Source organism: Pelodiscus sinensis, chromosome 7 (genome assembly GCF_049634645.1).
Source record: "Pelodiscus sinensis isolate JC-2024 chromosome 7, ASM4963464v1, whole genome shotgun sequence".
Classification (NCBI taxonomy): domain Eukaryota; kingdom Metazoa; phylum Chordata; order Testudines; family Trionychidae; genus Pelodiscus; species Pelodiscus sinensis.
Window position 1 is genome coordinate 58,837,454 of NC_134717.1, and position 27,392 is coordinate 58,864,845.

General features: G+C 42.8%; 1 protein-coding gene across 10 annotated transcripts in view; it reads right to left on the reverse strand.

Annotated features, from left to right (window-relative positions):
* Positions 1–27,392, reverse strand: part of ERBB4 (erb-b2 receptor tyrosine kinase 4) — a 935,749-nt gene that overhangs the window by 221,332 nt on the left and 687,025 nt on the right. For all 10 annotated transcript variants that reach the window (XM_075933940.1, XM_075933937.1, XM_075933934.1 and 7 more), the window contains exons 11-15: positions 25,640–25,730; positions 23,128–23,327; positions 10,240–10,372; positions 8,315–8,408; positions 6,718–6,872 (exon numbers count right to left, since the gene is read on the reverse strand). In XM_075933940.1, coding sequence (XP_075790055.1) covers positions 6,718–6,872; positions 8,315–8,408; positions 10,240–10,372; positions 23,128–23,327; positions 25,640–25,730 — 673 coding nt within the window. The remainder of the gene's footprint in view (positions 1–6,717; positions 6,873–8,314; positions 8,409–10,239; positions 10,373–23,127; positions 23,328–25,639; positions 25,731–27,392) is intronic.

Genomic DNA, 27,392 nt, shown 5'->3' on the forward strand with positions numbered 1-27,392 from the left:
GTCATTTCACCTTGCTGGTGCATTTATTTTCTCAGGCTTCTGAAGAATAAGACCCAAACTTGGGGAAACTGTTGTCTTGGCCATTTGCATTTCTCCTGTGGTCTAAGCAGCAATGCCATTGATTTTGAGTTAAACATAAAACAACTTTATGCCAGTGATTACTCAGTCTCCACTGACTTTCCTCTTGTGGGCAGATTCTGCCACTCTTGCGCGGAGTACCACTTGCACACACTCCAAGTGAGCTCATTAATTTCAATGTAACAACACAAGGCCCTGGTCCCACACTAGGACTTTATTTCAAAATAACCCACTCTCCCCAAAGGTCGAATTTATAAGCAGCATAACCACACTCTCAAGCCCATTATTTCGAAAGAATGGGCCATGGAATTCGAAATCTGTACTCCAGCTTTTCATCAGGAGTAACTTAATTCCGAAAGAGTTATTTTGAAATAGCGTTAGTGTGGATGCTCCAGACCCACTATTCGAAATAACTACTACCCAGAGTAATTCAAACTAATTACTCCCCAGTGCTTCCTGGGGCTCTGAGACCAAGGTCCACATTAACGGAGCCTGCCTTGGACACATCAGTTAAAATTTCGGGAGTTAAGTCGAATTTACTAATTTCAAAATAGTTTCATGGTGTAGACATGGCCAAGGATATGGTACTACGCATTGTGAGCAATGATAGCAGAAGCTGGGGCTTAGTTAGTCATTTTTCTGAAACCCATCCCCATTTTTGGTCTGAAACCACCAGTCATTTTTTTTTCTGGAAATAACTGCCTTAATTTCAGAGTTTCCAGGTTGGTTTTAACACTTACAGGCCACCCATAACAAAAGAAATACTTCCCACATGGTACTGACTCATCCCCAGATTTTCCCTCTCCCGGGAACACTGGGGATCCTGGATGTGATTTCATTTCCATCTTCTCCCTGTAAACGAATTGGTTAGCTGACACATACATCTGTTTGTTAGTGAGCTTTGTAGTGATTGTAACTGTCAATACACACTCCATCAAGGAGTTGATACACTTGGTGGCCAGTACAGGGTTTTAGGTAATGGTTCTCTGTAAAGAAATGAGCAGATTAGTAACATGTAAAAGTAAAAACAGCAGCTGCCCTTTCTTGAAATGATCCTTTTTTCTTAGCTCCCGCAGGAGCAAATATAAAGTTTTCTTTTGAGTTAAGGAGGCATGGCTCTTCCCAGCCAGAATCTGTGAAAAGTCATTAGTTTTCCAGTTAAGTGGCAGGCAAAGCTAATGAAATCTCTAAAAAACTGCTCAGCCCTAGAAAAGAGGAATCAGACATCAATTAATCCCATCATCTGTGCTGATCCTACACTCACATCGACATGGGTGAACCCTAGAGTCTATACTCAGCTCCAATGAAGTCAATAGGCCTACGCAGAGCATAATAACCCCACCCAAACAGATCTGGTTGCTGGGCTGGAGTCCCTGTTTCCTTGGACGAAGGAAAGTGCATGTTCGGAGAGATACTAAGGAAGCTGAATCAAGTAGGGAAAAGAAACTACCTTCAAGGTTTGAATCCAGCCCTTCATCAGATACGCATGTGGAACTATTACAAGCGGCAGGGATAGCTGAAGGAAGTTACAGGAACGGGGTGGAAGGATGGGAATCACAGAACGGGCACCATCATAAATCAAATGCACTGCTCAGGGTACACTCATAAAGCCTACAAAGATAGAGAAGACCTTTTGGGTGTTCAGCTAAATTCAACCCTAAAGGGTACTACCTACTTGTGAAATATGTACATGTTGAACCTCTCTAGTATGGCACTCTCTGGTCCAGCAAATTCCATGGTCCGGCAGGATTTTAGTTTGCCTCATGTCCACTTTTCATGGGTATGGCCAAGTTTCCTATAATCCCATAAAGTTTCTTTACAGCTCCAATTTACCCCTAAATGTCCTCTAAGAACTCCATAAACAGTGGAAGTGTTGGTAATGCTGCTAGACAACACTGATCCCCAGTGGTCTGTCAAATTCTCTAGTCTGGCACTGGTCAGGTCCTGAGGGTGCCTGGCTAGAGAAGTTCAACCTGTAGAAATCAGAAAAAGGAGTTTGCCCAGTTAAAAATGCATCTTTACGTTCAAGACCTTCCTATTGACAAAATTGGGGAAACTAATAGAGAAAACTACACATATTAAAAAAGAAGAGTAGGTAGTAACTCCTGTTGGTCTTAGACACTGTAATATCCTGCATCTCCACATCAGAGATCAGCTGAGTCCTCAGATGGAAGGGCAGGCTGTCCTCCCTCCATTCCTTCAGTAACAAGGAATTGGTTGACATTCCAGGCCTATTTGTTCTCTTTGGCCATGGAAACGGCAACCCTCCGGTGATCAGTTGCATGCTGATTGAATGTGTGCTGGGGTTAGGCATGCCTGAGCCTATTCTTGGTGCAGAGGGACAGAGATGGAGGGGAAGATTAGCACATTTGCTACAGAAAATTATCAAAGTGAACCCTGCTCAGCAGGAGGATGAGACGTCTGGCGAGGTTTCCTCTCTTCCGGGATGAGGAAGTGACTTTTAAAATATATATATATTATTGTTTAGGTGTATGGAAGTGTGCCAGTTTGGATACTGGTTGGGAGCACCTCCAGAACTACCATGGGTTAAAGGAGATATCTATCTGGGGTGCCTCAGATCTGCTCCCATTTGGCATGGGACAGCTGATGCACAGTATGGGGCTGCACTGCTAAAAATGCTAGAAGCTTTACAACGTTCTTGCCGGTGCCCACGGTAAGCCACACCTAGTCAGTTCTCCTGTTCAGCAGAAGATAATTAAAAGGGCTGGATGCTTTTATTATTATTAACAAGATTTTCACTTATACCTGCTCAGATGGTGTAGTAAACCCTCGCTCCAAAGTGCAAGCCTGCGGGTACTGATGGACCCGTTCTGTCCATGTGCATTATGAGAAGAGGTGAAGAGGGCCCTTTGCCTTTCCCTGCCACCTCAGACCACCGCTGGGAGTAGACAAGACTAGATAGCAAAGGAAATACTCAGCCCTCAAAGGTGTAACATTGCCCGAGTGAGCCATGCGATTTGTGCTCTACATAACACTTCTTGACAGGTAGTTTAGAGTTGGTGTCAGATTGGTTCCCCACACTCACTCTAGCACAGAAAACAACAGACATGCTAGATGGAGTCTGATTATGATTTTGCGGAACCAATTCAATTGTGAGCCAAATATCCAGAGCGACATCCCATCTCTTCTCTTTTTTTTTCCCCTTTCTTCTTGAAGGGAAATTTAAATACTCATTCTTCCAGGAAGGCAGGGAAGCTGGAGAATTCTAAATGAGAGGGAGGTGGGAAGACAAATTGATTCCTTCTCTCTCCCCAGGCAATATCCAATGAGTGCCTGACAATGCTGGCAAGAAGACGGACGAGATATAGAAACCAGACATCTGGGGCACTCATTATGACCATCACCATTTAACGTAAGTGCAGAGTGATACAAGTATATTTGGGATGATAGAAGAACAGGTTTTTTTTTTGTTTGTTTGGTTTTTTTTTTAAAGAAATACCCAAAAGGAATATGTGAAGTTAACTGGGTTATTTTTTTAAATCAAAGGGCCTGGCATAGATTTTTTCCAGATTGTTAATCTGAACCCAGATGTTCAGTAATTTCAAAGAATGTGCCCCCCTTTTTATAAGAAGGGGATGAGACTATCACTAGAACTAGCGTTTGACTGGCCAAAGCTAAGCTCTCTGCTTTAGAGGCCAACCAGACCTCTACATTCACATTACTCAGGGAGCATACTTTTGGGTACCATCGCTACTGATGCCGGCCATTCAGCTGTAGTCTGACATACCCTGCAAACGTGACACATTTATTTGTCTAATTAGATCTAGTCGCATGGATGCTGCAGGTTGAGGAGAAAGCTTAGGCTTTCATTGTCAAATCACAACACCAGGAGCTCTGTTCAGCCAGGGCAAAGTCCAGTTGCTACGGGCCTGGCAAAATCCCAATAGCTTGTTAACTGTTATTTTTTTATGACTCATTAAGAAAGAGATGGTCACAATCATTCCCCAGCTGCACAGGGGTAAATTCCTTTCTCTCTCCTGCCTGTATTACATGTTCCAGCCATGACGAGGGGAAATAGGGGCCCATTCGCAGACAACAATCCTTGCTCCGGTGAGGGGGATTGGAAGGTGCATTGTGTGCGCCTCTCCATTCTCTGGAGCATTTACTGGAGGGTTTACTGGTTGGATATACAGACAGGAATGAGCCTTGGGAGAAAGGGAGGGAGGGACAGAATTGGAAGTGTTAGGGTTAGGAAGCATGAATTTCCACTCTGATCCCCCACCAATGCTGCTCCTTGAGAAGGGTAGACCATCGATGTAGACTCAAACCTTAGGAGGAGTTGACCTGAAAAAACATTTCCCTCCTCCATTAAAGCCATCCATGAAAACGCTGCTCCTGGGGTATCTTTTCCTCTTCATAGCGTTTCTTCCTATCCTCTTCTCCTACACGCACAACTGATTTAAACGGGCTGAGAGGAAGACGAATCTACCGCAGATCCTGGCTGTCGCTCTGCGATTTCACTTTCATTTCCCTAATGGCTCCGTTGTAATTAGATTTGCAAAACCAGCAAAAGGTCTCATTTTGAATGGCAACAGCTGTTGACATCAACATTATATTGAATAATTTACTGATTTAATTTTAGCTGCAAACCAATAAAACCCTCCTGTGACGATTGCTGCGCTGGATGAAGTTTTCTTCCTCTGCCTCTTTCTCTCTGCATTGGGCATAGCCCTTTGTCTGCTTAAAAGAAAATTTTGACTGCGAGTGGCCCAGTCAGAATGATAACGGCTTCTTTCACTAGAGCTACTTGGGTACAGGATTTCTTAGCACTCATGCCACTTTCCAAAGCCTTTCCTCTGGCTGCCAAAAATTGGCATCTCTTAAAATGTGCTGACCATAGGCCCCATCCAACAGGCCTGCCCTTAGAAAGTGACTTGGTTCCTAACCCATACGCTCTGGGAGCAGTGTCTAAAATCAAGTCCTCTAGCACAGCTTGGTTTCCACAATACGTGATATCTGGCGAGTGTTGGTAGACACTTGCCAGACATCATGGCCTACATTTTCAAAAACAACTCAGTTTGAGAAACCTTAAAGGGATCTTAATCCAAAATTACTGAGCTTGCTGTCAATCATGTTCCTTTCCATGTGCCGCTAGATGGGTGCCCAAACACTGGAGCACCCAAAAATCACTACATGTTAAATCTCCCTACTCTAGAACTCTCCTGTCTAGAAACATCCATCATCTGGAATAATTTCAGTTAGCCAGAGGTCCACTTATCACGCATGTGGCCAAGTTTCCCACAGTCCCAAAAAGTTTATTTACTGCTACTGGTCCTAACTCTCCGTGTGCTGTGCTGTTATTTAGCTCCAATTTACCTCTAAATATGTTGGTAATGCTGCTAGACAATATTGACCTCCTGTTGGTTCAGCAAATTCTCTGGTTCAGAACTGGTCAGATTCCTGAGGGTGCCAGACAGGAGAGTTTCAATCTGTGGTTGCTTTTGAAAATTTAGGGCACTGAACCAGGTAACAGATTCTATTGGCAAATACAGGAAGTGATATTGCAAGTTGAAAAACAGGAGGAGGAACAAGTAATTCAGTTGAATGACAATGAAAAGGGTTAGTTTAAAAGGTGACAGCAGAAAAAAAGAACTTAAAAGGGCTATAATCCAGTTTGTGAAATCAACAGCACTGCTGATTACGGCACAGGATTCCTCTTGATATAGGTTTGGAGACTGCCTTTCTTATGAATGTGAGAACTTTTTAAACTGATTATAATCAATAGCCATCACCAGTAGAAAAATACTTCCCACTCTTTTTTCTCTGGAAGAAGAAGGTGACTGAAGTGTTACAGACCTCAGGAACGATACAGTGAGGCAGCAAACTTTAAGATGTTTGATTGCCCCTCGTGTTTTTGGTCAGAGTTAGTTTGAACTGTTCCCATTTTGCCTCTGCCACTTCCAACTGCTGGTGTCTTGGTTCAGCTCACAAGAGGATGTGTTAGTGAAAAGCCCAAGTGAGCATTTGCACCTGGATCGGGCCAGGCTATGGCACAGGAGCACAGCACAAAGAAGGCAACTTTTAGCACCCACCTTCCATAACTTGAAAACAAGAAGCCCCAGATGCCCCTCCCCTCTTTATTTCTCCACCTGACAGATGGTCTTGTGCTTGATGTGGGGACGAGGGAGATTTGCGTTCAGTCCCACAAACTTGCCATGTGACTTAGACAAGTCACTCAATCTTCCTTTGCCTCCGTTCCCATCTGTAAAATAGCTTTGCATCCTTGATTCACAGGACCCAGTGCACTGATGCTGAGATGTAATAATGTCCACCATGAGAAAAACCTCTCCACAAATAAATGTTAAATAGAATGCCCATTTACATCCAGCTTTCAGGGACATGTATTAGAGGTGCTTTCTGCACCGGAGGTGCTATCGAGAGGGCCAAGACCTCGGCACTAAGGACCTTTTTAAGTTAAAAAAGGCAGTGCTAATTAGTCCTCTAATGAGTTGCAAAACCTTAAGGACCGGGTCTTGTATCCTAAAGTCAAAGATTATGGAATAGCTGGGTATGCACAGACTTCCAGGAATGACAAACTTTTTTTCCCAGCCAAGTAGTAGCCAAACAAACCCGCTACCTCAGAGAAACATCAAACAACAAAGCAGAACTCCAGCTTACCCTTGGGTACAGTTTGGATGGCAAGGGTGGCACTCCCGGTCCTCATCAGCGTATTTGAAGATGAAGCTGTTGGCCCCCTGTACACCATCAGGACACTTTTCCACACAGTTGGGGCCATCCTTAAAATGGAAGCACTTGGTGCAGTGGTCTGGTCCCTGGAGAGCGTGAGAGAAACGCAACCTATGAGATTTTCTTTACCATTTGTTACTGCACAAGAATGGCTGGGAGTAGGCTGGGTGCTGTGCACACAAAGATATCGGGGTACATTTCCCTCATAACGAACAGGGATTTAGCTACGTGACGCCAATGAACGTTAATTGTAGGGCACGGTGCTGAATATGTGCTACATGGACAGTACCATCCGAGTGCTGCTTCTGGAGTGTTTACATGTGATTTGGTTTATTTACTTTTGATGCATACTCCCCAACGGGCCTCCCGTCGGCTTCCTTTCAGCTGCACATTTTCCTATACCACTGCTCAATATTAAACGGCGCTACACAATCGTCCTGATTGCACCCTGATGAGCTTGTTTGTGTCACAGAATTATCTCCAGGCCGTATTTTGCCAGTGATCGCTGGTCACAGCAATAACAAGTGGTCGCCTCTCCCTGCAGGAGATGGGGATTTCATTTTCATCGTTACTGATGGAGACCTCAAGTTAGAAACTGTAACTCAAGTCCCCTGAAGGACCAAGAAACTAGGAGTGTCCTAGTTTTGATGATAAGGCACATGGTACCTCATCCAAAGCCAATGCAATCGAGCAAACAGTGAGCTGAGCAAAAGTATGCAGTGTTTCCAGCTGTCAACAGAGAAACTCTGTATGACGAACCCGAGTCACTGACCTGTACGCCAGGGGCCTGTTACAAATCCAAATATCCTACATGGGTAGGAAATGGAGGATGTCAATTTCCTGAGTGGGTGAACCACTGCGATTATAATCAAAGGATGATCAGAGTGCTTGTGTTGCTCTTTACAGAACACTCTGCAATCAGTGAGTCAAAAATTATGAGCCAAATTCTCCCTGCTAATGTGTTACCACAAAAAGCCCAAAATATAAACTCTTCCCATATATTGGAGAAGATGCAGGGAGATTGTATGTATTCTGCACACATGACGGTCCTGCCTGTTGTTAGGGCTATGCACCAAAATAGATTCGATATCCATCTCTATATGGGTCACTTCACATTTCCAACCACCAAAGAGCCTTCTTAATGAAACCCATAAACCATTAAAGTGGTACCAACATTTCATACCACTTAAAGGATGTACACAAGGAATTCCTTATCCAAAAGGGTAAAATCTGCACTGGCAGAATGCAATTGCTGAAGACAGAATTTTTCTCAGGGACAGTGGGCCTAGAGAGGAATAGGACTTCCCGAGAATAGGAGCAAACAATACCTCAGTAGTGATAAAGGTAGGTTCTATGGATGTGTGAAAAATTCTTTTCCTTGTCACCATTTACCGCTGATATATTTGAAATGGTCGTGAACAATGATGGCAAAAGTCCCACTGGACCATAACAGATGTTTATAAAAATGCCTGTGCTAGCACAGTTTACTAACCAGGTTACAGCTACAGAGTATTTACATTAGGCTTACCGGTCCATAGCATGTGATCATGTTTTCTTCCATCTTCTCACACTGGGGATCACATTCCACACAGACAGAACCATTTGCAAACTCTCGAAATTCCCTGGAGAAACATCAGGTAGACAGACAAGGGATTAGTGAAAAATCATCCTGAAATGGATCAGAATTTAATGGGCCAGCTCTTCAGCTGGAGTAAATCAATGTAGCTTCATTAACTTTGGTGGAACTATGCTGATTGACACCAGATGAGGACTAATGTTAAATGTCACATTGGCAGGTGAAGCGTGTATTAAGAAATAAGAATGCCATCAGAATCCGGGGGATTTGGGTGTGGAGGTGAACTACAGCAGGTGGATTTCCACATCTCTCTTCCCATTGATGGGATCATCACCTTAGCTCACATTCAGTAATCCATTTCCAGAATGCAAGATGAATCATCATCAAACAGGACACAGTTTCAAACCTATTAACCATTGATGCATAATTGTCACTTTATGTAAGCACGTATCAGCACTTTCGTTTTCAATCTTGTTTTCCAAAGGGTTCATGACTTCCCCACAGAAGATTGTTCATTGTTCCTGATTGAAACCATACATGTTACGTCATTTACCCACTGATTATGTGTGTTCATAAAAGCTCCCTTTCTGGGTTTCTTTATGCTTATAAGGAAAAAAGCTTGTATATTTTCTTCTTAAATGAATACCTGACATGCCATTGTCTCTGCTTATGGGCTAGTGTCCATGGGAATCTAATGTGTGGCTAGCGGTATGTGACAGCAGCATATGCACACACATCCAAGCCAGCTTTTAATCTGGCCAGCTAAAATAACAATTGCAGTGACATGTAACTTTTGACAGTTTAGTTCCTTGCTTGGTGGGTGGATGGGAGGGAGGGACGGAGGGACGGAGGGACGGAGGGACGAAAGAAAGAAAGAAAGAAAGAAAGAAAGAAAGAAAGAAAGAAAGAAAGAAAGAAAGAAAGAAAGAAAGAAAGAAAGAAAGAAAGAAGTGTGCAAGATTTTTGTGTGATTATAGGGAGTCCATTCAACAGTATCATGATAATCATCAAAGATGTCATCCAAGAAAAAAGAACAGAAAGAACCATATACTGCTTTTACTGTTAATTAGCATCTCTTGGGGCAAAACTAATTAAAATCTATTATGATTTGTTGATACTTATTATAAAAGAAATGTTGGGCAGCATGTTGTGTCAGCATCTTGGAAATGAGATTCCACTGTCCAACCTTTTTTGCTTTACTTTCTGGCATATGTAACATAGAACACCTTTATCTTTATTTTTCTGTCCCAAGACAGTTTCACACAACTATGCCTACATGATCTATAGGACTCCATCTTCCCAGTGAAAACTATACAAACATCTAAAGAAATGCAAAGTACTGTGGGAATTGTGTAGGAGTGAGAAAGACAAAGAAATCAAACCCCCCAAATTTAGCAAGAAACAATTCCAAGGCATTATGAGAGTTTTAAATCATGCAGTGCCAAAGCTTAACTCTAAAATGCCTACAATTAGCTCTGTAAAAGTTCTTGGCTTGGAAGTAAGAAAGAAGAACATCGCTACTGATGAAGGACAAACGTGAAGCATGCACTGACTATCGCTTCAAGAACATATATACTTAATTGTTGTTCCAGAAGGGAAAATAATTATAAGGGGCCAGAGAATGTTAGGATGTATATAGAGGTAACATCACAGTTAAAGTGCCATAGGAATCCATCCATCTAGACTTCTACCTCAAAGTCAAATTCTGATGGCTCATGCTGGGTAAATAGCACCTTACTACATGGAGTGTTTCCATTGAAATCAATGGGGTTATTGTCAGACTAATGCAGGGTTGTCAGAATCTCTTCCTGTGATTCCTGAATTGTCACCATAAACAATCCTTTTTGGGGAACAAAGGAGCCAGGCTGACGTCTTACCCATCATAAAGGTTGCAAGACTCTATACAGGTCCTTCCTCTGCTAAAGTGTTTGCAGAACAGACACTGGTCTGGCCCTGGCCCCCAACAGCCGTTGCTTGAGCACAACTCGTTACACGCTCTTCCCTCTGCAGCTGAAAACAAAGAGAGGAATAAAGATAGTTTTACAGTGTCGTTAGCCATTCCATTGTGAGTCCAGACATAAAGAAGCTACTATAGGTTGAACCTCACCAGTCCGGCACTCTCTGGTCTGGCAACTTCCATGGTCTGACATGATTTTAGTCAGCTGGATGTCCATTTATCATGGATGTAGCCAAGTTTCCCATAACGTTTGTTTACAGCCACCAGTCCTGGCTCTCAGTGTTCTGTGCTGTTCTTTAGCTCCAATTTACCCCTAAATGCCTTCTAATAGCCCAGCAAGCAGTGGAAGTGTTGGTAACGCTGCTAGACAATATTGACCACCTGTGGTTCAGCAAGTTCTCTGGCTCAGCACCAGTCAGGTCACGAGGATGTCGGACGAGAGAGATTCAACCTGTACACACAGAACGGCATCTTGCCCTCCCAGCCTCAGAGCAAGGAGGGGAATCAGCCATCTCCACAACACAGCCCATGCATGGGAGCAGAAAAACTGGAATGGTCAGGCATTAACTTCCCAGACACCAACTGTAAGTGTTTTCCTGGCTTCCCATTGCTTGCTGCTCAACTCTCATGTTGGATTTCATGGCGGTAGGGGAAAATCTGGCAGAATGGCTACCCTGACTAGCCCTGTGGATTTGCTGGAATTTTACATGTATTGGGGGGAGGAAGGAGAGAATACATCGTCTCCTCTAAAGCCTTTAGGCACGGATTTGCAGAAGCATTCAATGTTGGCCTAACTCAATTTTCACTCACACAGAACTAACTTTGATTAGAGTGCAGTCAGACTGATGCTGGGCTGTACTGAGAAATTTTTCAAGGGCCTTTATCCAATATTAAACCCCAAACGTCATGTCATGGGAAATCCACCACAGAACATGTGCTCTGAAAACAGCAATGAAATAACCAAGTGTAGCACAGTTCAAGTTGTTTTCCCCATTTCATCGTTATTTACCATGTTTATTATGGTAGCACCTATGTATAATTGAGAACAGGGCTCCATAGACACTCTAAAGTCATAAAGTAAGACACGATCCCACCCCCCAACAGCCTTGTCAGCAGAAAAGACAAAGGCTAGGGAAAAGGGATTAACGTCCTGGCAGCCTGACCGATGCACAGATAGCAAAGAGCATATTAGTGTCGAGCCTTTGTTCTTTCTCTTTTGTTATTTAGACTCTTTCTGTGGAGTTAGGTTAGGCTAGGAGGAGGGGTCAGACAGAAAGACAAAGGAAGGGAGTAGTGAAAGGGATTGACACAGGCAGACAATCAGCACTGCCAAGAAAACACAGGCTCTTAGACATTCCACGCCAGCTCCATTGATACTCATTAGACCAACGCCTGATGCCTGAAGGAAGAGTGTGTCATTCTCCCAGATATAGGATTGTATATAAATTGGCGCTATGTGATAGATTGTGTAGATTAAAAAGCAAAAAGTTCACTTTTAAATAGTCTGTCTCAATTCGCCTGCTGGGCGACCCATGATTTGAACAAAATAAAAGAAGTGAATGCCATGAAACACTGAGACAATACAACAATTCACCCATCCAATCAAAAGCATACACCTTTTACAGATCCGGAATAACTCCGACACCTAGGCTATGTCTAGACTGCAAGCCTCTTTCGTAAAAGAGCGTCTAGACTACAGCCAGTACTTTCGAAAAAGCAAGCCGCTTTTTCCAACGAGAGCACCCAGGCAGTCTGGATGCTCTTTTTCGAAAAAGCTCAGTTTGCATTACATAGCGCCTTTTTTCAAAAGAGCACTTTTGAAAAAAGGCATCGTTCCTCATAAAACAAGGTTTTCTGCGGTCGAAAAAACTGCCACGTTCTTTCAATTTACTTTTGAAAGAACGTGGCAGCAGTCTAGATGCAGGGGAAGTCTTTTTCGAAAAAAGGCTACTTTTTTTTGAAAAACCCTGTAGTCTAGACACACCCCCCTAGAAACACATTTACACTGGGGTAGAGGTAGCAAAATCAAGCATAGTTCCCCTTGCAGAATGCAAACATTAGTCTGGAGGCCATGCAAACCTGTGTAAGATACCGATGGACATGGGTGTGGCTTCTCCTACATTTCCCCAAGAGGGTGGTTGGGGGCAGTGTGAGGAGGGGATTAAAAACAGCCACATTCCCTTGCAAGGCAACAGATGCTGCTCTCTTATTGTTACTGTCAGGGCCACAGCTGCGTTGTGAAGGACGACTGTAATGGGCTCACTGCTGAGCTGCCTGTTGACATTTATGAGTGGGTGAGCACAACGCTCTTATGTTGCCCCTGCAGTATGAAGCTGTCTTCTTCCTCATGTATTCCGTTTCCCCTGGTTATTCTGCACTATGAGACTCCTGTTTCCATCTTGTGTTTGTCTTGGGTGGCGGACGCACTTGTTCTGTCTTCTTGCCTGCGTGGTCCTCATTAAGCACTCATTGACTCTCTATCATAGCAGCCCACAGCACAGTCCAGTGCGTTGCACTGGATATCGATTCCCTCTTTAACTCCAGCTAATCGCCTATTTTTCACCATGCCACGCTGTGCCACATCAGCATCGTGTTTGCCGAATGCATCCTTTTGATCTGTAAAGCGTTCCTGTCCTCTTTTATTCGTGTGCAGTCTCTCTCAGACTGGTTTTATCACCCTTTGACAGATGATGTTCTTGTTGCAAAGACAGGAGGCATCTCTTTCATCTGCTCTGCTTGCCTGGCTCCTCTTTCCATCATCCTTCAGCTTACTGCCTGCTGCATGTACTACGTACAGTGGAAAACACATGCAATTCAGCACATGCCGCTTTCCCTAGATTTCTCTTTGCTGACCCCAGGCAGGAAGACTTAAGAACATAACATAAGATGACAAGGTATCTGAAAAGCCAGTGGTCTAAGCAAGGACTGCCACTCTGAGAATCATCTTGTACCTTCTCTTTGTTCTTGCAATTGGATGCCATCCTATTTCCTTGGCTTAGAAAGTGTGTGGGCAGCTGTTCTTCTTTTCCATCATTCCTTTTCCCCCACAAAATGTTTTAGTGGCTTCCAATGCTGAGAGAGGCTCTTGGCGTTTCACTTTAATTTCCTTCCAGGGACTGTGTGGGGAACTAATCCAAGAGTTGGAGTCTCCCAGCCCACATGTACAAGTAGCTTCAAAGGGCAGGGGGTTCACAATTGTACAGAGCAATTGCCGGTTGTGAATGCTTACATTCTGCAGGACTGATGGTTCCGGAGGATGTGTGCACCATTTCATCCATTCCTGTACAGCACGAAACCTGGAGCTGTACAGCCATATAAGACGAAGATCAGGCCACACATTCACCTCGTCTGGAAGAGTTTGGCAACTTTCCTTTAAACATTTTTAGGCTACAAAAGAGCTCAATCATCCCCATGCAAAATGAAAAACAACTAAATGGCATTCAGGGCAGAGAGGAAAGAATACGCTTAGTTAAATATTTCCTTCCATTCCTCAAAGCATCAGTCAGCTATACCCAAGCACAAAGGAAACGATTAAACTTAATAATAATTCCAGATGGCATGCAAGTTTTATCTGAGCACGTCAATTCTCCATGGAAAGCCTATTTCACCTAAATTAATGGCCCTCATTCTCTTCTTGGTTATGCTGGTTCATAACAGGAGAAATGTTTCTGAAGCCAAAAGAACCAGACTGATTTAAAGCACGCGTGAGATCAGGCAGAGCCCCAAACCACCTCAGCAGTATTCTAACCATAAGCTTATATTATGTCACATCATTCTCAAACAGCTCTTTAAACTTACTTTTGTAACATCCCCAAGCAGTTTTTTGGTATTTCATTCCATTTGCCTCTTAATAGTTTGCTCCAAAGTAGATGGATTTACACTATCCCTCTGTATTTCAGCCACTGAACCTCCACCTACCAGCAAATGTGGCGTGTACTCTAGACAATACTACGCTTCCTGATACAAACATTCAGAGACATTTGGTTCACGTTTTGGTGTCAGAGTGGAGGCCTGGAAACAAATGACTATTGGATGCCAGATTCCCCCAGTCACAACTATTATTGATATCATGGTAGAAACACCATCAATCAGCATTTCATTGCTGGATCATCAAGGCCTCGTCTACACTAGACCAGGAAGGTCGGCTAACGGTATGCAAAATGCACAGCTGGAGTCGGCTTACCTTAAGCCAAACCTTGGTGGCATCCACATTGCATCCCATTGCCTTCCCTTACGCCTTGCAGAAGAAGGAGTACTGGACGCTGAAGGGAGCTGCCCTCAGTGTTTGATTTAGCAGGTCTGTAGCAGACCTCCTAAACTGAATGCCAGAAGATCAACCTCTGGAGCATCAATCTTCCAGTAGGTATAGACGTGCCCCAAGTGGGAAAAATCAATTCTGAGGGTTTTTTTACTGAGGCATGGGCATATGCTGTGAGTTAGCATGAGAATGAGCTCCCATTTGCTGATTTATGGAAATTCTCTGCAGTTGAGCACAGCACTGGAAATGTGAGATCCAGATTAGCTGTCCCTGACTATCCCGTGTCATGTCAACCAAACTATCCAAGAGAGAGGAAATATCTGGAGGCTTAGGGTGCCCCTGTCAACTGACCAATGGATTAGGAGGAAACAGAACAACCCACCCAGACCCACAACTGGCAATTGTGCCAGCTACTGACTTAGGCTGGAAACATGCTTTAAGGTAACTCTCCGACAGTCACCTGCTCATGCATAACAGAAGAGGGAGGGAGGAGATCCTAGTTAATATAGGGACAGACTCTGTATAGCTCTTACTCTGGGGAAAGTATAGGGGGAAGAAACATGGGAGTAAGGAACTTCCACTCACCCATATGTGGCCTACCTAATACCGGAGCAGAGCTACATAGGGACTTCTCCCTAGTTACTCATTGGGGAGCAGATAGTTGCAGACCTTGGAGGGGTAATAGGAATAAATTAGTATCCATGACAATGTGTGTGCACTTTACTGCTCCTTCACACTGCCAGAGTAGGCAAAGGGGCTTTACATGTAAATGAGAACCAGGCCCGGGATGCTTCTCTGTGCTACTGACAATTTCCAAACCTAACGGAAACAACACTCAGCCAGGCACTCCTGAAAGTTTAACACAGAAACAAACCATGCTAAAGAAAGAAAAACAAATTCCATTTACACAGAAAATTAAACTGTTGAGGAATCTTTCATTAGGAGCTCAGTTTCCCAATTTCTTTTGTTAAACAAAAGTTCCACAGTAATATTAGTCAGTTAATTAAACAAACAAGGGAAAAGTCAATTAGGCTCCAAGATTTATGAGCTTAATTGACTGAAAACACTACAAACTTGCTGCTTTCCCCACCCCGCAAACAGCTGACACCAAAGGGATTCCAGTGAGGGGAGAGGCTTAAATTCTTGCTCATTGACACTGTTTTATTGCTCTTCCTGATTGTTTCTTCCAGTAGCTGGGAGAAACAGCTGCAAGAATTTCCTGACCCATTGGTTAGTCTCCTGAGAGGGGACATCTCCTCTTAAGATTTGTATCACAAACAGAACTACAATGTACCATTAACATGACTGGCCAAAGCTCTGAAAAGAATATTAATTAGGACAGGTCTATTATCCAGGATGGTCTGTGTCCCAAGTGGTACGGACAAGGCCGATTTCAGTTACAGTGTGTTTACAAGTGATTCCTTCCTCAAGTTGTGGGTAGTCTTCCCAAGCTCTTCAGTTTGGATAAAACAAAGCTTGTCAACACATGAGATTTCCCTACATCATGGTTTGGACCAAGCAGTCAAGACAGGAACAGCTGACTATACAGAGCACCCATTCTATTATGACCCCGATGTTAGCAATGTTTTAAATGAAGGACATCAAAGCATTGACTTGGTTTTAACCAGTTAAAGAAAAAAATGTGTCTCAAAGATCTTCCTGTACAATACTGTGCTATAGGCCATGGATACGAAAAGTCACATCTGTTACCTTGCAGCTATATGGATTGGACTAAACGGGATAACAAAATACCACTTTTGGCAGCAGGAGAACCATGCGATTTTTTTTCCCCTGGTTTCAAATAAGTCTCCAGGAGTAGAAGTGAGCGGAGCTTGTGTGAACAACAGAGTTTATAAAATCCACAATCTGAGCACTCGGAAAGCATTTGCACAAACCCGCAAAACATGCACCATTCTCCACATCAGCTGTGGTTATCCTGCGTTTAATTCAAATAGCTACTTCCTGTCTCCAATGTGTACTTCTTCAGCATGTTTTTCTCTGTTCCTAACCCTATTCCTTACCCACGTATATCACAGTACATGTCACACACATCCCCAAACAGTAGGTGAATCATACTAATCACACACCATGAACATTGGTTCTCTCCATCAAATTTCAGCCACTCATATATACAGATTCCTTGAACTGTATCCATAGTATTAAACTTTGATAAAAAGAAGTTGCTGTGTCAAAAGAATAATAACAATTCGAGATATTGGATGGTTCATGTCCACGTCTCAATGAGGCTCAACAAGGACAAGTGCAGAGTCCTACACTTGGGATGGAAGATCCCAAGCACTGCTACAGGCTGGGGACTGATTGGCTAAGCAGCAGTTGTGCAAAAAAGGACCTGGGGATGTGAAGCTGGATAGGAATCAACAACGTGCCCTTATAGCCAAGAAGGCTAGCAGTATATTGAGTGCATTACTAATTAGGTTTCATTATATTAAAATGAATACTGATTTACTTTCCTTTGTAAATGAATGTGTTTTAATAGAGTCTTATATGGGAGATTCTGTTGAAATAGTGTCTATCAATGTAATGAAATGACTCAGGACAGAAAATTAAGAGAGTCTTATCCAACTGAAACTACAGAGGAATTTTAGGTAGGCAAAATGTAATTACCCCACTTGGAATCTTGACAAGGTAGGCGTACCCACCGGCCAGGAAAAAAAAGACAGGCAGTAAGAAATCATTACTTCCAGGTGCATATTGTTAAGCCATGAAAAACGTGTTCTGAACTGAAATTTGCTAGGGAAGGATTGAAGTGTTAAGACAAGTTGTAAAAAAATTAGTCTGGTCTTTCTTTTTTTCTTTTTTTGTATTTATATGGTTTTGGAATTTGTTTGGGGGTTTTTTGTCCTCTTGTATGTTAAGATATTCTTTTCTTCCCTATACAGCTCTCAATGCATTTAGCTTTTGAAAGATATTACCACTTATGACAGCACTTGGTTTTCATATGGATTTTCAGAAAAATGTTTATACTCTCTCCATGAGCTTTCACAGGGTACATGTATTAAACTCAGTATGCTTCTACAGGGTACAAAGGAACCATGGAAATTAGCTACTGAAGTACATAGCCAAAAACCAATCATTTTTTTTCCCACTGGCAAGATTCATAGCCCACTGAATTCAGTAGGGGTATGCCTACACTTAGGAGAAGATCGACGCTCCGGAAGTTGATCTTCTACTATTTGATTTAGCAGATCTAGACTTGTAAATCGAACACCGAGGGCAGCCACTGCTGGCGTCTGGTTCTTGTCCTGCGAGGAGTAAGGGAAGCTGATGGGAGCAGTTGTTCCCATTAGCCTCCTGCTGTGTGGATGCTGGCATGGCTTGACTTAAGGTAGCCGACTCCAGCTGTGCATTTTGAGTAGCTGGAGTGGAGTATCTTAAGCTGACCTGCCTGGCCTAGTATAGACCAGGACTAGAAAGACTCCTACTGACTTCATCAACTGACTTCAAAGCAGGCCTTATAATAGTGTCCTAATTTATTCACATTTTCAATTGTCTGCTAAATTAATAGGATTTACAACAAGCCATAGAATCATGACTAGCGTTGGCTAATCAGCCCCAGCTAATGAACTGTTACTCCTGGACGTACACTCACCATAAAGTATGACAGAATCAGAGGAGATGGAAAGGAAATATTAGGGTGGTTTTTCTATTTCCCAGAAGGACTCGTATGGGATTTGTTTCTTGTTCCAGACCTGTATGAAAGGAGTGACTAAAGGAATCCCTCGTCAGTAAGCGGTATTCACCCTGCAAATCCCACTTCAGGTGTGGTGTAATTACAGAGCTCAAGACTGATTCTTCTTTGAGTTTTGTCCAGGATAGTTTTAGATGTCTCAAGCGTTTGGGCTTAATATTAGGTGGAATGGTTTTAAAGATTTCCCACAAAACATTTTGCACTCAACTGTGATTCAGTTACCAGTATAACAATACTTAACCAATACATCAGACAAAACCTTTCCCTACATTTTATCAGCTACTGTCTTATTCATCTCTTCAAATGGCAGATGCTCCTTTCAAAACCTCGACAATCTTGCAAAGATCAAGCTTGCTTAAACAACCTGCTGCTTCTGCAAACTGCAAGAAATTCCTTACTGAGCTGAACTTAGAACAATCGCCCTAAAAGGTGCTCAGGTTGATCCTAAGGAATCAACTGTCAAAATGAACACCCAATATTTCATGTTCTTTGGCAGCTGCAGAAACGCGATGAGCCAATTAGGAGGCTCCTGGGAGATGAAGGTGTGTATCCTGCTCAGGATTAATTCTAGGATGCTTTTCAAAATGATAGTGATCCATAAGACTATTCTGTTTATCTCCATCACGTTTCATCATTCAGAAAAATAAATGTACTGACAAACTCCACTGACAAATGCACCAAGATCACTGTTATCATATAAAGCATTGCCTAGAGTAGCATTGTTGTATTCTGAACTTTTCCAGAACGATAACATTCTCTCAGTAGCCTTTCGGAAGATCCATCAACTATGCTCCAGATCTGACTCTGTTGCCTTAACTTGCACATTGCATGTTTAGGTCTCAAATTCCATCACTCCACTAGGATAACTTCAATATTCTCATCTGCAAATTATAGTTGGGTTATAGGACTTTGGTCTTTTAGGCCATATTTTTATCTCAAATTATGGGTGATCATTTAGGCCACAATTTTATCTTCAATTGATCTTTTGGCCACAATTTTAGGTCTTTTTAGGTAGTCAGTTGGACTTTTTGGCCACAATTTTATCTTCAAATTATGGATCAGTGATAGGATCTTAATTTTTTAGGACGCATTTTTTTTTCCAAAACATCTTTGACTACAGCCCTGCACAGATACAAAACATGTATGCGCATCCACATGTGTATCTGCAAATTTGAGCTACGGATAGGCGCATTGACATCCGTGGATGTAGAAACCTGCAGATATAAAGTGGGTATCTGTAGATGTGCAGGGCTCTACCTATGAAACCAACATTTATGCATGACAATCACAGTTTTAGAGGATTCACTTCTTGATTTTTAAATGTACACATCCAATAAAAAGAATTATGTTTCAATATCCATTGGAATGATTAATGTTCTGGAAATTTCTATAGAGCACCACTGATCCTGCTAATAGGGTATTAGACTGGAACTCGAGAGATTTCATTTATATTTCTGACTCTGCCAGCAACCAACTGTGCGACCGTGGGCAAATTACCCTTTGGTTGTCTTGCCTATTTTGTACCTGACACCACAGTTATAGACATGCTTAACTTTATTACTGTGAGCATTCCTACTGGAGTCTATGGGACTAGTAAAATTAAAACACACACATACGTAATTGCAGGATCGAGGCCTAAGACTGTTAGCCCTTTCTCTGTATTTGAATAAAACCTAGCATGACAGGACTCTGAAACTCTAAGATGTTAGCATAATCAAAAAAACTGTTCTACTGTTAATATTAGTTACCAAGACAAGGAGTGATACAATGTATTATTAACCTCTCAATAAAATATACATATCTTTTTACAAGCTTTGCACATATCCTAACACAGGATTAAATTGTCTGTCCTTTATTTTGCTGATAGGTGAGCAAAAGTATAAAACAAACATATTGTTCTTTTCAGTTTCTCATCCACAAAATGCTCTGGATCATTTAGAATATTAATTATTAAGCCTTTGTATATTGAAAATGTCTAGCAGCTTGTTATTCCTACCTTCCTTAGTTTTTCAGCCTCATTGATATGGTTTGGGGACCTGTTCCTGAAAACATTTCTGTTTGTGAGTAACTCTACTGAAGTTAACTCATATGAGAGATTCCAGGATCCTAAAATCTTCATCACCTGCCAATGACTTTCTGTAAGATCACTCGTGATTCTATGCATTTTACAGTTCCTTTCAAGTAAAATTTCACAAAATAGAAATTTATTTCTGCTGAAAAATGCTTTTTATTATGGCCCCCAAATGGTTGTTTGCATTTTCTTCTTTTTCTGGCGGTGTTTGTATTTTCCATATTCTCTTCTGGCAGGACTGTACACTGCAATAAAACAATCTGACAATGGATGCAGACTTCAGTCACTAGATAAGGTAGGGAATTCCATGTTTTCATTGCTTTTTACTAGTTCAAAACCTCCTAAACATGGCGATTACACAAAAAGGTGAAACACTGCCCGACAGCTAATATGGGAGTACTTTTCAGCTCCTCAAGCCATTTAATACTGTGTTCAACCTAAGCCTCCAAGCAATCAAAGCCTATGAAACAAATGAGAAACTGTCCCATGCAGTGAAAAGCATCCCAGCTCAGATATGTGGTTTAGTTCATTTTATACCATTTATTTTCTGTTGTCTTTTTACACAGGGTCTCTTACAATCTTGAAGCAATGCTGAACTGGTATTGTGTGAGGTATGGGGTTCCTGGTGCTCTTCTGCTCTTCTATTTCTTGCTTGATTTTTTTTTTTTTATTTTGTGGCAAGACAGGAAGGAGCGTGGCTGGCTCCTTAAGAAAAGCATTCAATAGCATCCTAGTCAGATTATTGAACCCAGCCAGTGGTTAACACGATATGACCCTTTCAAAGTACCCTTTCGCCCTATGGCAGAGAGAAGAGAAACTTCCTTGTCTCCAAAAGGTCCGTGGATTCATGTACTTCCAGGCTAGCAGCCACTGAGATGATCTTCTCTGATGTCCTGCACAACACATGCCAGGTATTTCATCCCAGCAACCTCTGCACCTTGCTGAAGACATTGTGCTTATGCAGGCACAATATTGTACAGGGTTCTGGATTGGCCCCAAAAGTTCTCTCTCCCCCTGCCCAAGCTTTAAAGGGCCAAACACAGCCAGTCACAGCATATACAATTATTTTGAACGCATGCCTCTTAGATCGCAAGCCCTTGCCACTTCCATCTGCCAGCTCAGTCAAGGGCAAAGCAGCCGGGAGCCCCCCATGGTCAGACATCTGAGCAGTCCCTCATATTGGATATAGCTGGCATAATTCTAACTCTCACCACAGAGTTGGGATTGCTCCAAGATTGGCTAGGGCCATGCTTGGGATAACAGGAGTGGGTGTGTCGAAAGCATAGTGCATTCCCATACCCCCAGCTGTTCGACTGGGTGCTGTTCCCATTGGTGTTTCTGAAAGCAGCTGTGAGGTTGCTCCAAACTAGGGTGGGGCTCAAGGAGCCTGTCTCAGAGTTTCTAACGAGAATTGAAGACTCATGAGATGGGCACTTTCCACACGCGGGGCTAGGGCGAGTCAACATACAAGCCACACTCACAAGCTCACTTATCAAAGGGAGAGCCCCGATACTGCAGAAACACAAAGGCGAACCACAGTCCGACAACCTAAGAGAGCATACACAGCGCACGGGCAACATTTCTGTGTACAAAACCAGGAACTGTCACGTAGCATGTGAGGAATGTTATGAATCTGATCTCTTGCTAGTGGACTAGCAGATGCTTACAGTGAATTGTGCTGATACCACGAAGTAACTGCCTAGTGCCAATTCCTGGCCTAATTCTAGTGTAGGTATGATCATTTTGTCTGTCCCATTGATGCAGTGTTCTAATTAGCACCCTACTGATACACTTATAAAAGAGGCCCAGGATGGAAAGGGGTGAGAGTGAAAGAGACGAAGGTTTTGTCTATGCTGCCAATTGAGCAATTCAAATTTTGCCGTTTACAGATGTGGTTGGTCCAGAAAGTTCTCCCCACCCCTTGAAGCTCACGGGGCTAAGAACACGCAGTCACAGAACACACACTTATTTTGAACACATCACTTACTAGATTGTAAGCCTACAGCCACATCTTGGCCACTTCCCCTTGCCAGCTCAGGCAGCAGCAAAGCAGCCGGGAACCATGATAAGTGGGCAGTGGAACATTCCCGTGGACTGGACATAGCTGGCATAATGCTAACTCTCACCCCTTCCTCCACAAAAGATAAAACTTTTTGCCACGGCAAGTGGCAGGGCAAACAACTTGATTGTCAGCAAGAGTGCTCTCCCGTCGACCACGCAAATCCCACCTGTAAGGGTTTCGAGTATTTTGTCAGCATTTTTATTGCCCAACGTTTAGGAACAGAGTCATGTCGCTAAAAGCTGTGTATAGGTTGAATCTCTCTAATCCGGCACTCTCTGATCTAGCAATCTCTGTGATCTGGCATGATTTTAGTTAGCCGGATGTCCACTCATCATGGGTATGGCCAAGTTTTCTGCAGTCCCGTTAAGTTTGTTTACAGCCACCAGTCCTGGCTCTTAGTGTTCTGTGCTGTGATTTAGCTCTAATTTATCCTAAATGTCTTCTAACACCCAGTAAGCAGTGGATGTATTGGTGCGTCCAATTGCGGTGAGACAGCTACAGTCTCGTTTTTGAGTTGTTCACACCTGACTGCCCTGCCATTGCCTATACGTCTGAGTGGAGACAGACTCTCAGCTAGCATAAAATGATGTAGACTCCAGTGACATCCAAGTGATGCCAGCTGGCAACCTGACCCACTGTATGGATGGCATTCATTCCATGTCGACTCCCGCAAACCAGTCCCAAACAATATCTAGCAGGAGCACTTACTGCAGTTCTCAGCCTTCTTGTTTCGGTGGATCACCGTTTTTTGGGTGGGTGTGCTGAAAAGGCTGGTCCAGTTGATTGTGTGATAGTAACACAGGTTGGTATTGTCTGTTATGTAGACATTGCCAGCACTGATCTGCTTCAGGGACTGGAACTGTAGAGAGGTAATTGCCTGTTGCTTCAGGATGAGCAAGGAAAGGCCGCTGGAGGAGCAAACAAAGCAGTGAAAAACCCTGGAATGTGGGAATTCTCTCACCGCATGAATCGGCAATGGCGCATCTTACCCAATAGGAGTATGAACAGAGGACAACTCAAAAAGGGAGTTTAGTTTCAAGTGATTCCTGGGCCATATACACAGGGCATGGTTCAAAGATTTCTAACAGTTCATTGAAGCATCTGTAATGCAGTGAATGAGCATATGGAAGAATTGAGTGTGAGCCACCTGGGGCTATGGCTACACTGCCATTTTTTTGTGGAAGAGGATATGCAAATCATGCTCTTATTTGCATATCTTCTTCCGATTCTTTTTGTGGAAGAGATTTTTCTGATAAAAAGCCCTGTGTATACGGCGCTATTTATTGGGGAAAAAAAAACCCTCTTATGCAAGACCCTGTAAACCTCAATTTACAAGGAATAAGGGGTCTTGCAAAAGAGGGATTTTTTTTTTTTGACAAATGGCCCCGTCTCCACGGGGCTTTTTATCGGAAAAACCTCTTCCACAAAAAGAATCAGAAGAAGATATGCAAATGAGAGTGTGATTTGCATATCCTCTTCCTCAAAAAAAAGACAGTGTAGCCACAGCCTGGTTGAGTTGTCTAGTGGTGTGTCACTGGTACAGGGGGCGTGACACTAAAAGCTGCAATGCTCCGCCCCACTTCCACCTTTACTGGGTGTTTACAGCTGTTCCTGGCCTGTGGCACAGAAAATACTGTTTCCCTGACTTGCACTCTCTTGAGTTAAAAGCACTATGCTGACAGCTGTGGAAAAGAAGGAAGGTTTCTAACAAAAAGAGGAGGGAGTGATCACGTGAAAGTCCTCTCTCAAAAGTCCTCTCTCATGAGTCACATTCATGCCAGCTACAATAATATGGGAATAAACAATTATTTTCAAAGAAATTTTCAAAGTCTGCTTTCTAGGGTTTTGTTTTTTCTTGTATCAAAGTATCTGATTACCTCCCTTCTCCTTTCTCACCAAAAGCAGATTAATTCCATGTGTGACCCGGAGACGACAATGCATATTATTTTACAGTTGGAAAGTAGCAAAGCCAAAAATCAGGGTGGCTTTGTTTATAATTCATTTATTGCAATGATTATAATTGTTTTCCAGCAGCTCTAAATGAAAATCGCTGCTTCAAAATGGAATACAGGGCTATAATTCAATCTCAAGGTTTTCCTGCTATTCATAATCTGCTTGGGCTGTTGTTTATGATAGCAGCAGACTCCCTTGACTGATTTACTATATTTTGTTGAACTCAAAGCCCAGGGTTGCTGAATAGATCATATAGATATATTGTTTCATCCCCCCATTATTTCTCACTATATTTGCTTCCCTCCAACACCAGCCGCCCCATATCAGCTTTCATATCAAAACATCACTTGTAAAAGTGGAGCCAGCAAACGACTGCAGGTGCCATGTTCTGTGATGCTAGCGGGGATAGCTCAGTGATCATGCCTGTATTTCTCTTCTATTGCCTTTTCATAAACAATATGCACAGCTGCACAAGCAAATGGCAGCTGAAGCAACCCATTCAAGTGTGATCTTTCCTTACAATGCAACACAATAAAATGGTAAGTAACAGGGATAGTATGTGTCACGAGCCATAATCTTCAAAACTATTGATTCTATTTCATCAGTCAAAGCTTCAGAACAGGCATCACAGATTGTACGCAGTGCACATTCTATGATGAATGATATTTGGGGGATGATGAGTTGTCTACTATGGCAAGAAACCTACAAGCAATGATTTTTAAGGCAATGTAATTAACTGGATCAATAGTGTTTGCACAGTTTAAAGCTGTTAGTCTATGTATCCTGTGTTAGAGAATATGTTGACAATCAAGAAAATATGCTAAGGGATTATGTAAGGGTATGCCTACATGGCATGGCTATTTTGGGATACCGGAGGTGTCCTGAAATAGCTACTCCGCATCTACACAAGCCGCCAGTTATTTTGAAATATTTTTCGAAATAACGGGCGTGCTATTTTGGCATCCCGGTAACCCTCATTCCATGGGGGTTAAGGGATGTCTCAAAATAGCTTATTTTGAAATTTGGCACATCTACACAGCACCAAATTTCAAAAAACATGCTATTGCAAAATAGATTAGAAATAAGACACAAAATTTGTATAGCGCAAGATGCGTATCTTATGTCAAGTTTAGGGTGCTGTGTAGACGCACCCTAAGTGGTCCTCATAAAGGAGTTTACATTCTATGCTATACATGGGATAATCTTTGAATAGCAAAGTGATAGCAAAGTACAAATTATTACAAAAATAGAGAAAAGCACATCTTACCTGTAGAGGGCTCTTCCACCTATAGTAACCAAATTTGAAAACACACGGAAGTCTGTCATGTTTTGGGGCCAAGACTGAATATTCAAGAAACCTGAAGGAGATAAAATCAGAAATGCTAGCAAGTATTTCATCATCTCAACCACAGAAACTGCTTTGTGACACATCTGAATTATAAATGAAGTAGCCTATGACAAAAAGATAGTGAGCACCTCAGAAACAGAAATATGTGGGTCCTGAATGAGGCAGGATATTGGCTTTGAATGTCTTTCGCTGCTAGGCTGAGCAGACATTCCAATTGTATAGGGACAGTTGCGATAGTAGGGGCTTTGTCTTATATAATCATCTCTTATCCCAGCACCACTATCCTGATTTTTCATGTGTGCTATCTGGTTGGTCACCCTAGTCACTGCAATACCAGCCTCTCGAAGGCTGTGTCCAGACTCCATGCCTCCGTCGACGGAGGCATGTAGATTAGCCAGATCGGAAGAGGGAAATGAAGCCGCGATTAAAATAATCGCGGCTTCATTTAAATTTAAATGGCTGCCCCGATCTGCCGATCAGCTGTTTGTCGGCAGATCGGGAGAGTCTGGACGCGATGCCCCGACAAAGAAGCCTTTCTTCATCGACACAGGTAAACCTGGTTTCACGAGGCTTACCTGTGTCGATGAAGAAAGGCTTCTTTGTCGGGGCATCGCGTCCAGACTCTCCCGATCTGCCGACAAACAGCTGATCGGCAGATCGGGGCAGCCATTTAAATTTAAATGAAGCCGCGATTATTTTAATCGCGGCTTCATTTCCCTCTTCCGATCTGGCTAATCTACATGCCTCCGTCGACGGAGGCATGGAGTCTGGACACAGCCTAGGAGAGCAAAGATTGGTGCATATGTTGTTTTTGAAAACTCAAACTAGCTCAGTCCCAGAGACCGGAGGCAGGAGAAACCTTGGATCACATGAACAAATTCAACTCTTTTTCCGTTTCCTAGTCATTTTCTGGCAAAAGGTAGCAGTGCAGAATCAAGATTTGCATGCACAGAGGAACACCCTTGCGCAAAACTCACATTTCAGTTCTTTAGTTTGGCTAGAAATGGATCGAACAAAGCATCCCAGTTTTGAAACAATTTTGAGACTGTGTGTGTCAGGCATGGTAGCCTCATCTCCTCTTTGCCACATGACACACCATGATGTCCCGGGATGGGCAGTGGCATAAATATAAATCACTGGGTTGGAGAGGAGTGACATAAATATGTGGCACTGCCATATGGATGCCTGCCCTGGCAGCATGTGCATAGCAGGAAGACCACCTGTTTCACATACCTGTCATCAGCCCATTCAACAAGATGCATCATCATGTCAATGGTCCTATTGACACCAATGGGGCTTACCACTGCGACCTACAGTGGAACTATGCTGGTGCTCTGGAAGTTACGTAACTTTCTCAACTGGGGCCTACATTACTGAAGACACTTTATTATTTAGAGTGAGATTCAGAGCTCACTTGCACATTCGTCCCGCCACTATTTGGGGGTGTTACTGGATACAAGTTAGAACACAACTTGTCCCAATTTTTTTGGAGTGGTAAAACATTTAGGGAAATGTACAATAAGGTCATTTTAAAAGGGCAAGAACTTACTTAAGCAGATCTCCACAATAACCATTCCACAGCAGGTGGTGTGTGTGTATGTGTTTGTTGCTTGTCCTTAATTATACATAAAGGACTGGGAAGAGTAATCAATGAAGAACTCATAGCAATAGT